Below are 13,403 nucleotides of genomic sequence, written 5' to 3'. Positions count from 1 at the left end.
GTGCACCTATGCATATACTCGAGGAAATTTACTTCCCAATGGACATCGTATCTCCAACCAGCTGAACAAGGTTTCCCAGTTTAACTACCTAAGTATTCCATCTATCCTAAAGAAAATATTCCATGAGCATTCTACAACTATCTGTATAAACAGCAACAAGTTTGATCTATGATCAACATAAGAATATCTAATAAATATTAAAACTATTAAACTATAGATTAAAATGCAGATCTCTCATAGAGTTGAGTGATGGCATTTTGGTACATTCACCATTATTGTACTTTATTTAATAAAGAAATACATTTGCCCTTGCCAAAACAGCAACTGCAAGTTTACAAATAAAACCACAGACCTCAAAGTCATGACGCTAAATCTTCAATTTATATTTAACAAAAGTAAATCAGTTTACAAGTGGTCCATGGCACAATTAAAATAAAAAATATCAAAAGGTCACAGAATCTTAAAGAATAGGTTTATTGACAATAATTTCATAAATATTCTAAAGAAAATTTCAAAATTTCTGAACTTAAAATGTTTAAAATCTGCTCTCATTGGCAAAATATCCCTCAAGAAAATAAAGACTAGGTCACTACAAATGAATGTCACATTTAAAATCTGCTTCATTAACATTTTTGCAAAATTTTTTTTAAAATTTACAACGTGTGATTTTTTTCCTCCCCTCTTGAATAACAGTAAATAAATCAATACTCAGTTTTTATTTCAACTATGAGACATATTCACAAATATATCATCTAGCTGCTGTAAACCTGACAGTCAAGTCAGTCAGTAGTATAATATCCTACAGACATAAACGGAGCCAACTCATTTTGGTATTTTTAGTCATAGCAACTGAAGTAGGCAAAATGCAAAACTTGTGGTTGCCGCCCAAATCACCCCAGAGCATATGATACAGTGTCAGAAAATGTTTGCATCAGTTTTATAAGTTCATCTGTGTACTTCAGGTATCTGAAATTAAAAAAAGGGATTCTTATATATTTTGATAAAAATGTACTCAAATATTTCATAACATTAATATTTATTGCTTTATATGAATACTGTATTGAAAGCCCAAGCATTCAGTTTACACACAGAAATTATACAATTATATACCGCTTCACAAAGGCAGTGAACACATTACATTCTACAAAATCTACTTTACAGAAATTTAAAAATTCTAAATATCAAAAGGTACAGCTGGAGAAACAGGTATAAATTTGGCAGCCAGTAATTTAGACAGGGAAATTGCAGCTTGCATGACTTTAAGTTATGTGAATTTGAAAATATTGAGTTTAGAGTAACCATTGTGCTTTGTGTTGATCTGAAAAATATAACACTGGCTGTCGAAGAAGCATGTTCAAAAATATTTAATTCACTTCAAAATGTCATACAAATTACGGTGGTTTTTATGTACCCCTAAAGCTTCAGTCATTTAGCTCTGGTACATTACTAAAGTAATATATTAATTCTTCCAGTACAGTGGTGTTTCATACCATTGACATCTGTATACTCTAGAATAATTTAGAAAGAAATGTGTAGTATTCACACTGTTCAGAAAAGCAAGCAAAAGGTAAAGAAACCTGCCTGGTTCTTCTGAGATGGTTTCATGTCAGCTTTATAAGCATTCATTCTACAAAACAGTAAGCTAATGTTTGAACACAATTTCCAAGATAAAGCACATTTTCTCATAAATAATGAAGTCTTTTTCTCAGGCACCTCAGAAGTATACAAAAGAATTTTAGTTTGAACAGATCTCTTGGAATGTGTTTAACCTGGCATTTCAACAGACTTAAGATTTCCAGGGTTCCACAAGGGCCAGATTTTATTTGAATTACTCAGAAGAGAAAGAAACTGTCTTCTGAAAGAGGTGAACTCAATCATTACCAATAGAAAAAGTATCCACTGTATTCATCTCTTATAGAAAAAGAAAAATATAACATTTCCCCCCTTAGAATAATATATATATATATATATATATGTATATATGACTTAAAGTTCCATAGTACATAGTCAAACAATAAAATCTGGAAACCAACATGAAACCCTATAATTCATGTTAAAATGTTGAAACTATGACCAAAATATGAAAACTGCTAGAGCTGTCAGAAAGAGACAAGACAAAAAGCTTTCTTGCATATGTATAAACTAAATGTGATAATCTCCAAAAGTTTTCAAAATTATAATTATTATCTTCCAGTTTAAAATTTTTAACTCTAAATTAAAAAAAAAAACAATCTATACACAAACCACTGATCTGACCAGAGCAAAAGAAGTCAGCGGTAAGCAGGACCCCGAGGAGCTGGTACTCACAGTTCTTACATGTGCGACTCTTTCAGGATTGATCCCATACAGTACTTTATTTTACAACCTGCTTCTCTTGTAAAACTAAAGGTCCACTTTATTACATAAAAGTTTTATACAGTGTGAAACCAGAACTGTATGGAAAATACTGCATCTAAATATTTCTAAATAGTTAGTCTTGTTCCATTGGTTCATCTGTGACTTCTGTGGCTTCCATGGAAGATTCTGAGAGAATCTCTCCAGTTTTACTGGAATTGGATCCTATTAATTCTTCCGTTTCATGGCAACTGGAACTACTTACAGGGCCGGTATTTTCACTACCTTCAGAATGTAAACCTCTCTCAACTTGAGTCAGATCAGATTCCTCCATTTGATTATTTTCCTCAGAAGTCTCTTCATTCACAGTTAAGGCATCATCAGATTCTTTTTCTTGATTTTTCCTTTCTGGGATCATTTCTCTTGATGTCATAAAAGACTCTAAAAATAAGCAAATGTTGTTGTAGTTAAATTTCATTTTCAAAATACCTCCACAGTTAAGTTTCATGAATTCTGATACTCTACAGTTCAAATCATATCCCTGAAACTCAGCAGCAACTACAGAACACATAAAGGTGGGAGAAAAGCCCAACATCAGCATTATAAGGAGTTCCATTATGTGACATTCTTTCACGCAAAAATGAAGTACAAGAATTTGAGGATCTCCTTACTCCACCCTTTTACAGATGGTCTCTAAATACCTTCTTCCTCTTCATCCTCTTCTTCATCCTCTTCTGTACAGTGCTGCCTGGTACAACTAATTTCTTTGTCGTTATTCTGAGATGAAGATGGAGCTTCTGTTTCTTCTACCATAACTGAAGAAATTTCACTGGAAGATGTCTGACTGGCCATCTCTCTGACGTCGCTTTCTTTGTCAAACCTGAGTCTTTTTACCTCACGCCCCTCAGCTTCCACAGCATCTTCATCTGGATGTTTATTTTTTATAGGGCTCACTGAGGAACCTTCTGATTCAGATGTCGAAGAGTCACTGTAAATATTGTTTTAAAGTGTCATTAGTAAGACTGTTTCTTCATCGTTTACATTCTCATTTTTAAGGTCTAATAATGTTTAACTGTATTTCAGTGTCAAAGTTAAATTATAACATCCGGGCAAAGAAAAACACAAGAGGATAATTTCGAGGACACCTAAACTGTTTAATAAATATTTCCCACTAGCAACTTGTCAATAAGTTACATGACCTTTCTGTTCAATTCTCCAGTAAGTTAAATGTCCTCCTATAATAAAACTACGAGTCTTCCACAGGGACATACTCTTTTCTTTTCCTTAAGTAAGTTATTGTGAAATATTTTTAAACTCACAGAAAAAGAACTATCATATCCCCCTAAAGCAGATCCCCTTAATTAGCAACGCACTGCATTTGCTCCATCACCCTGTCTCCATCTCTGTTTATTCTTATTGTCATTAGTAATTTTCTGAACCATCTGAGAGTAAGCTGTAGATAAGGTGCTCATTATTCCTCAGTAAGTCAGAACAAAGACACCTTTCTGCGTCATCACCAATTTAAGAAATCAGTTCTGATAAGACCCTTCTGTCCAGGCAGGCCAATACTCTTTAATTCCTCTCACTCATTCCATCTTCCTTCCCTTAATGTGATGTAGAAAATTTGAGATGGGATATAAATAAAAAGGTTTCCTTTTATGATCTACAATGAGAAATAATTCACAAAATTTCAACTCATTTATAAATATCTTCTCTTTTCAAGTAACTTTCAAAAAGAAGTAAAAAATGTACCATGACCACTTTCTTAACACCCTATTATAAATAAAATCTCCCCAAATTAGCAGTTTAAGTCTTTTCTCTGCCCATGGTCAGCATGTGATAATGCTGCAAAAAGCTGCAGCCCCTTTTAACTGCATTAAAACCTTTTCTACCCCTCAAAACAACAGTAAATTCTAAATAATAAATAATGAGGGCTGAAAAACCATCAATAAATGTTAACTCTTTTGGAAAACATTTTTTCTTTTACATATAAATCACATACAAACCTGTGATTTTTATCCTCATTTTGCTTTAAGTTTGACTCTTTGCTGTCTGTGCTCTCAGGTAAGCCATTTGTTGTCATGGGGACTGACAAAGAAACCTTTGGTCGATTAAGTGGCCTGGGTGTTCCAGGACCATTTATATTAGACCTACAGTAAAATAAATGAACATCATTTTCCCATTTTTGTTAAAAAGTCATCCCTCCCAAGGTTTGTTTATATGAACATATCACAGAAACATTTTCTTTAATTTTGACTTTCAGAACCATGGATTACCAAATTAACTAATTCTGTTTGGTATATCCTAACCTGCCGTAAAATTCCCAATTCTTAATAAGTATATTGAATTTCCTAACCAAAATTAAGAAACTGTAACTCTTTGAATAATAAAAATCAATAATCTGACCTTTCAGTGTAACTTGGTGAATTTCCAGGAAACATAACACCATTCATTCGATTTAAACTATTGGAACTGTTCTTCCTACAAGAAAAGAAAAAAACGCTTTTATGGATAGTTTAATTCTTTAATTTTGATGAGAATCACGGGTCTAAAAGATCTTTTGTAAGATCTCACTGTCACAGAACCAAATGAAAGACTTCTAAGAAAAACAGCTATGGGATTATCTTAGTATGTTATTTAACAACATACAGGTACATTCTTCAAGAGTTCTAACAAATTCACTGTTATTGGTCTGTATGAAATCAGATATTTTAACCATTAAACCAGTGTTTCTCAACAGGGGGCAACATCTTCCAACAATCCCCCTTCCCTCACTCTGCATCCCCAGGGGACATTTAGCAACATCTAAAGAAATTTTTCACGGGAAGTGGTGGACACTACTGGCATTCAGTGGAAGCCATGGGCAGTGCTAAATCTCCTGCAACCCCAGGACATCCACTCATAATAAAATACCAGTGGTGCCAAGGAGTGTGCCCTAAATTGCAACCTTAATTTACTATATAAATCTTAGCAACTGGAAATAATTTTCCATCATGAAGAGTGATGTCATCAAGTAGCTATTACAAACCTAAGAATTATTTCCTAGAAATGGCCTGTCTCGGATGGGATCCCAGGGTCCAGACAGTACATAAATCCAACAGTGTTAAGACTGCAGTAAATCATGAATCTCTTTAATACAACTCTGTTCACTGGAAAAACATATAGGTAATGTTACTGGTAATGTTCTACTTTGAGTACTGGATGGTAGTTTCATAAGCATTTACAAATATTATCATGCTTAATTACATATAAAATAAATGCAACCTATTTTTAAGACTAATACATTAGAAATGATTTAATAATTAGAATATACTAGAAAAAGAAAAATATCTATACTTACTCTGAAGAAGGATAAACACAGCTAACCACCATCACATTCTGCAATAACAAAATTGGTGATTAATACGAGGAAAAGTACCACAAAATAAAGTTTAATTATTTGTTTTTAATTTCTCAGAATCTCCCCTGGTATTAAGTTTCCATTTTATTACATTTTTACTAATAAAAGAAATGGCTAAAAATAAAAATCTCTAGGGGCTTCCGTGGTGGTGCAGTGGTTGAGAGTCCGCCTGCCGATGCAGGGGACCCGGGTTCGTGCCCCGGTCCGGGAAAATCCCACATGCCGCGGAACGGCTGGGCCCGTGAGCCATGGCCGCTGAGCCTGCGCGTCCGGAGCCTGTGCTCCGCAACGGGAGAGACCACAACAGTGAGAGGCCTGCGTACCGCAAAAAAAAAAAAAAAAAAAAAAAAAAAAAAAAAAAAGATAAAGGATAAAGAAAAATCTCTAATCAAGCAACGAAAACTAAAACAATAGCAAAAGCCCAAAATCTAATATCCCACTAAACTACTTTTTTGCCAGCCTCATTTTTTTTTTTTTACTCTACTCTAGTTACTTTAGAGCCCTGACATTATGTATTACAGATAATAGAACAGAACCACCGTCTCTTATTTGAGATAGAATCTCACCAAGATATTTAGAGTTTGAAGTATTTAGGCCTACTATAACGAACTTCCTTTTAAAGCAGTACCCAATCAAAAGCTTGATGTGTAGCACAATATACCTCAAGGAAAGAGACTCAAACCTTTTTTATAATATAATCTTTCTGGTAACAATAACTTTATTAATAGTCAATACTCATTGCAAGTTTGCTGAGCCAAAGTAAGAGCTTTTACATTTAATCCTCCTCACAGCCGCATTATGATCCACACTATACAGATGAGGAAAGTGAGACTTAGGTTATGTACCTGGTCCATGGTCACACAACTATGATTACTGTGACACTGCCTCGTCATCCAAAGATTGCCCAAGTGGAATTACTGAAAGTCTCTGAACTGAAAATAATACTGAAGAACCATCTCAGTTTCCTGCCCTTCAGGAATCTTACTAAATCGAAGGTGTAGAAGCTCAACAAAACACATTAATCCAGTAAGGCCCTAAGATCTATTATAAATCACTAGGTAATGATTTTGGATTCCTGCTCCAAGGGTAAAATAAATTGAACTTCAATTAGAAGCTTAAAATAACACTAGACTATGTTTTAGGATCAATCACTAAAAACCAATGGTTTTAACAAAACCATTGGTCCACAATCTTGGTTCCCATGGGGCTCCTTCATTCATTCTTTCCAGACAAGTCTATGTGTCTTGCTTTTCATTCTCTGAGACTGTTTCCTTTGTCCAGAATGCCCTGCTCCTTTAACATCCCCTCACCCACTAAAAACCTAATGCTTCTCTCATTCTTACACATGATATATATCCTTCTCAATATCTAACTTAAATGCTTTGTATCAGAGATTTTCCAAGTTGTGTACCTCTGAACTCTAGAACTAAAGAAATGAATTCTGTAGATAAACAAGTTTGCAAAACGCTCTATTATTAAAATATCAATTATAGAACTTCTTGGAGCTATTAATATGTTAAGGTATACTAAGAATTCCCACGAGACAATAATAAACTGCTTTTCCCAAGCTTAACTGACCTCAAGCATTCCTCCACCTCCCTCCTATTAAATCTTCCTCTGAAACTTAGGACATAATTTGGAAAACAAATTGGGAAAAACTTCAGATAGACTGAGAAACCTATTTCAAGAAAAGGTGCCTGAAACAGGGCCTACTCAAAGTTCTTTTCTGAAATCTATTATGCTACAGGTTAATATAATTCCAATAATAAAATAAATACCTTTTCTACTCCTCTGAGAAATTTGTCTGTTCCTGTATAGTTTCTCCTTGGATCTGTGAGCAATTCACATAGTCGCTGAATAGTAAAAGGTATACTGCAAAAGAATATAGTTTTATAGTTTGGGGTCATTAATTATTAAGAAAATTAGGAACATTATTACTCCTGCTATTTCAAGCTTTATCTAGTCACCCCTGTGTTAAGCTACAAAAGAAAATGCTACAAATGAATGGATGAGTCACTTAAAAACAGGCAGGGCAATAAGCACACCTGTCCTCTTATTTAAAAAGAAAACAATGTTCCCTCCCTTGCCTTAAAAAGCAATAAAGAACATTCAAAATTAACGGAAAGCTTCAAAACTGAGAAAAAATTTTAACATTCTTAATTCTGACAATTCAATTTTAAGTTTACAAGAGAGGCAACACAAATAATAATCAAGTCAGAGTTTATTTAAATACAGAAACTTTCTCAAGTATTCTTTTGCACACAAAGATTTTTTTAGTGTTCAAATAAAACTACAAATGTTTTGTTATCAGACAGAATAAGACAAGTGATTCCAATGAAAAAGTATTATAAACATAGTTATGCTCCATAATTAAAATTTTATGTACAACCTACATGTTTCATCAAACTTAAAATACATACAAATACACTCAATATTTTGGTAGGTACCTTACTGTTTGACAAATACTTCAACCACAATCAAATTTTCACTTGACCACAGAAAATACAAAACTGAAACATAAATTGGACCTAAAATCATGTTATAAACAGCAGTGTTTATCTCACACACTATTAGCATTCCTGAGTGTTACAATATGAACAGCAAACATGTGAGCAGAGAGATGACAAATGCAGCTAAAAAGTGTAAACGTAAACTTTAGACTTCAGTTATTTGCCACACAAATCTATTTATTCTCCTTATAAAGACAATTACAAAGCCTCAGATTAACAGTTATTACCCACAAAGTTATTTCTTGTTGACAGGCAGATCAACACAAAATTCTCTCCCACCCACAAAGTAAGGCCACTAGTGATTAATACCGCAGGACTCAAAAACCCAGTCTAACTTCAAATCCCATGTTGTCCCTTCCACTACACTGCACATACGTAAAATCGTAAATGTTTATTTTCTAGTTGGACAATGTTTAGTTCTCGTATTCTTAGCATCAACACTATTCTTATGTTCTTTTAAAAATTCAAAAACAAAATTCAATATATGACCTATGACAAATTTTGAAAACGTTTAAAATAAATATTATTCATATGAAAACAAGTATTTTAGTTATGCGAGAGACCAAGTATCAATCTTCTCTCAAGTCGTATATCAAAGCCTAAAAGTCAGAAAACTATCATTCTGCCAAAAGATTGGGCACTAAGAGGCGAAACATTTGTCTCATTATCACAAATATTCAGAGGCAGACAGAAATACAGGACAACTTCTGATATTCATCAAGACTGCTATAGGAAAGTTCTTTGGTTTCTGAGAAAAAGTAATGTTTTTTTCTTCTTAAAATTCATAGTAGAGTACACTGTCAAAACTAATTATCTTTGTTTTTCCAAACTGTCTTTCTTCATATTTGACTGAAAGCTTCTTAAGGGCAGGATATCTTCACATACAAGATAGTCAATAAATAATTTATTTATATACATATATATCTGAAATGCAGTACCATCATGGATTTCAGAATATTACTGGTATACCTGTACCTTAGCCCCTCTTTGAGTTCACTACCTTCCAAATCCTAAACACACACACACTTCCAAATGCTATTCCCTCACTAATGACGTCAGAGTGATACTAAAAAGGAGTTTTTACCCATTTTTCAAAAACTAGCAAAATAGCACCCAGTGTTAAGAACATTCGAATACTATTTAACCAGCAAATACTTAAACAGACATTGTCTAGTTAGGTCTATTCCTCCAACTAAATTTCTTTCACACACTGATACTAGTACTTTCTTTTAAAATTAACTTTAAAAGATGAGCATCTTCCAACTCCCTGCTTAACAATGTTTTTACACTAAATGTTTTGGCTAATTTTCTCTAGGAAGGTAGGTAAAATGTTAGTCAATTATTAACACTGTATGCGTGGGTGAATATTAATACTGCTTTATGAGGAAAAATGTATTATGTTTGCATAACGATGTCAGCCTATGACAAAATGAGTTTACATTCTTAGACACTTTCAGAAGCTTTTGAAGTCATTTTACCAACTGTCCAATAGATGGCACTAAAATGTTACACAACTCTCCCTCAAGTGAACAGGTTTAAAATACAAACATTTCTTGTAAATCCAAGTATCCACTGGAAACAATATTATAATTCTGACAACTGCACTGAAGGTCTCTTCATAAAGTTTGTACTTTTTAACCTTTTAAGTAAACATGAGAGCCAACTATGAAGCAGAAATATTAACATATACTCAATAGCAGACCCGATAGACACGTAATGTAAACAATTACAATTAAAAACAACCCAATTACAACAAGAAATGCTAATAAAATCGCGTATACAGTGCTACGGAGATAGAATAAACTGCCAGGGAATCGAGGATAAACGTGGGAACACTTAATTTAAGGTGCGTCTTTAAAAGGAGGTATAAGAATAAACCAGATAAATCCCCAATGAACACCTGGTACAACTATATGAAAGTTCTGCTTTCTGTTACTCTTCCATTACACATAAGCACACAAGATAGTTTATTCTAACTTTGGAAAATATACCAAGAAAGCTGCTGAACATCAGAGAAAGACATCTAAGCTCAAATTAGAAATTTTAAACACTAACACTAAGCCCTAAAGATAGAATTTCCTATCCTGTATTTTAACTTGAGAAAGACTCTAAGTAACTAAAATTTATGTTTTGTTTTTAATTTATCTTAGTCTGTTTAAAGGTTTGATCATCAAGATGTGCCAATATTCTGGATATACACCAAGGTATGAAGAAGGCATCCAAAAAGAAGAAATGCACATTTCAGTCAGAGTCTAAGATTTTAAAAATCAGATAACCTATATCTTGCCTCTATGTCATTATATAAGCAACGTTCCTCATAAAAAAAGATAAAGGAGTATAAAACACAGAGGCCATTAAAGTAAAAGGCTAAAGAGATAACCACAAAACCAGACATCCTATTTAAAAACTGCTAAAACAACCAATCACTTCTGTTTTATGCATAAAGGTGATTTTTACCACATCTTTATTTTCTATTAATGACCACATTTATACTGTGTCTTAGTTAACAGAATTACTCGTTTGACCTCAACTATGTAAGTAGAAATTAACTTATATATCTCTTAGATATCAAAGGTTAAATGGGTTAAGTTTTGTTTACTCTTAAGTCCTATAGAAGTCAGAAATCACCACTGGAATCTTGTGATATTATCTGACCTGAAACAATATGCTCTTTCTGGATCAGGATTTATTTAACATCTGTATAAATATACACAACATAAATATTCATTTGCATATATTTTACAACTCAAATCAAATGTTAGTAATTGAGATTTATTGAAAACAGCACTGTAAAATGGCAAGTATAGAAAATTAAGAAAATGAAGAATTAGCCTCTTACAATAATGGTAAATAACCATAAACTAGTATCTATACCATTCCCCATTAAAAAACAAATCTATAGCAATTGTCAACACTTTTAATCAAGTTTACCATCTTCTACAGTGCCTGAATTACTTTACTTGCCTCAAATAAAAATGTTAAGAAAAATTAATTAGGTTTCTGCTATTTCCTCTCTCTTTTTTAATACAGCAGGTTTATTTCCTTTCAATTATAAAATTTTATTAGAGAGAGCATCATATCAAACCCTATTACCACCAGACAAGGTAAGGCAGGAAGGAGAATAAGGAGGGAAGGTTACTAAATAATTCTGATTCTCAACTAGTTATGCTAAGAAAGGGAGTAAAGAAAAAGAAATAAACAAATTTCAGCTAAAGGATTCAATATGCTCAACAAATACTGGCACAAATAACTAATAAAAAATGCAATAATTCTATTTTTCTCAACAGAGGAGCAGAAATTCCAGCAAGCAATAAAATAGGTAAAAGGAGTAAAAGAACAAAGTAACAAAAGGCTGGAACCCATTCTTTCATCCCTGAATAATCTGAATAAACTGTAAAGCAAACAATACAAAATCAAAAAAGGAGTAAATGTTTTATATCTACAATCTAGATTTTGAAGTATTAAAAACCTTGTATATGAACCTTTAAGAAAAAAAAGTATGAACAGGCAAACTCTCAGGTGCAGAAACTTACAAGATATCTCCGTTTGTGTGCACATGCATATAAAACAATCACGTGAAAGTTTTCAGGACAAAGCAAAATCTAGTTAATTATGTACATTAAAATAACTTTAGAAGACCCACACGTAGAGAATGGACTTGAGGACACGGGGAGGGGGAAGGATAAGCTGGGACTAAGTGAGAGAGTGGCATGGACACATATACACTACCAAATGTAAAACAGCTAGTGGGAAGCAGCCACATAGCACAGGGAGATCAGCTCAGTGCTTTGTGACCACCTAGAGGGGGGGGATAGGGAGGGTGAGAGGGAGACAAAAGAGGGAGGAGATATGGGGATATATGTATATGTATAGCTGATTTACTTTGCTATAAAGCAGAAACTAACGCACCACTGTAAAGCAACTGTACTTCAATAAAGATGTTAAAAAAATTTTTTTAATAAAATAACTTTAGAGAAGAAATTCTATAGTCAGACTATAATCATGCCAAAAGATATGCATTGGACGCCTTAGAGATGATGTAACAAAGATTTTTAGGTATCAAGCAGTTGTGCAGTGTGCCTAGAACCCCTCATAAATACATAGCCATGCTGTTTTAGTCAACTACCCATAGTAAGTGAAATTTACTGCTTATTTTAGAGAGGTCTTAGCTCTAACAGACTGTCAAAGGTGGAGGAAGACTTAAGTAATTAATTTACATTCATTATTCTTCCATTTCAATAATTAGGATTTAAAATAATCTTTTAAAAACTACTAGGAATGTAAGTTATTCTCTACCTCTCGAAATCTCTCTTTGGGTACCATTATAGGAATGAACTACTAGCTACAAGCAATTTCTAAATTATATTCATGGCATCTAAGATAGGAAGAGAATTTTCATAAATGGCCTCAGTTTGAGTAAGCCTACATATACTCTTGTTGATTATAAACCCACATAGAGGGCATAAAATGGCAACTGTCGGGCTTCCCTGGTGGCGCAGTGGTTGAGAGTCCCCCTGCCGATGCAGGGGACACGTGTTCGTGCCGCAGTCCAGGAGGATCCCACATGCCGCGGAGCGGCTGGGCCCGTGAGCCATGGCCACTGAGCCTGCGCGTCAGGAGCCTGTGCTCCGCAACAGGAGAGGCCACAACAGTGAGAGGCCCGCGTACCACAGGGGGAAAAAAAAAAAAAAGAAAAAGGCAACTGTCTTTTAACCGACCATTCATTGAAGTTTCTAATTTCGTTAATTTTTAATTTTTGGTGTTTCTCACCTAAGAAACTGTAACTTCAGTTCTGGAGAGTAGCTATAATCCATCTTCCCCTATAAAATTTTAAAGTTCAAAAGTAATTTTAAAAGGACAAGAAAATATGACTAAAAAAATTTTTTAAAGAACTTTAAGCATTCAACTATGTAATTCTATCTACCCTGCCCCATGAAACAAAATACAGATACAGAAACATGCTTTTATTCCTTTCACTCACTCATTCCATACCTGTTTGTTTGAAAACCTACTATGTTCAGGCATTCACTGTGCTAGGCCTTATATGGAAAAGATAGTCCTCCCTGGTGTCCAGAATCTTACAGTTCAGGAAGTCAAGCAAACAAGTGAATGGACAATTTCCGCTTCAAAGAGGGAAAATTTATATACTGACAATACTA

General features: G+C 33.8%; 1 protein-coding gene across 4 annotated transcripts in view; it reads right to left on the bottom strand.

Moving 5' to 3' along the window:
- Positions 1–1,019: 1,019 nt before the first annotated feature.
- PPP4R2 (protein phosphatase 4 regulatory subunit 2) overlaps positions 1,020–13,403 on the bottom strand; it is a 151,937-nt gene continuing 139,553 nt past the window's right edge. For 3 of the 4 annotated variants that reach the window (XM_073787569.1, XM_033865287.2, XM_033865289.2), the window contains 6 exons: positions 7,513–7,606; positions 5,675–5,712; positions 4,741–4,815; positions 4,341–4,484; positions 3,036–3,322; positions 1,020–2,775 (listed from right to left, as the gene is read on the bottom strand). In XM_073787569.1, the coding sequence (XP_073643670.1) occupies positions 2,471–2,775; positions 3,036–3,322; positions 4,341–4,484; positions 4,741–4,815; positions 5,675–5,712; positions 7,513–7,606 (943 nt within the window). In that variant the 3' untranslated portion in view covers positions 1,020–2,470. Of the gene's footprint in view, positions 2,776–3,035; positions 3,323–4,340; positions 4,485–4,740; positions 4,816–5,674; positions 5,713–7,512; positions 7,607–13,014; positions 13,065–13,403 lie in introns of all 4 variants that reach the window. The other variant, XM_019947641.3, reaches the window with a different exon arrangement.

The sequence above is a fragment of the Tursiops truncatus genome, chromosome 10 (assembly GCF_011762595.2).
Source record: "Tursiops truncatus isolate mTurTru1 chromosome 10, mTurTru1.mat.Y, whole genome shotgun sequence".
In the NCBI taxonomy this organism is placed as follows: Eukaryota; Metazoa; Chordata; class Mammalia; order Artiodactyla; family Delphinidae; genus Tursiops; species Tursiops truncatus.
The sequence above is the reverse complement of the archived record's forward strand: the minus strand, read 5'-3'. Positions and strand labels throughout refer to the sequence as shown.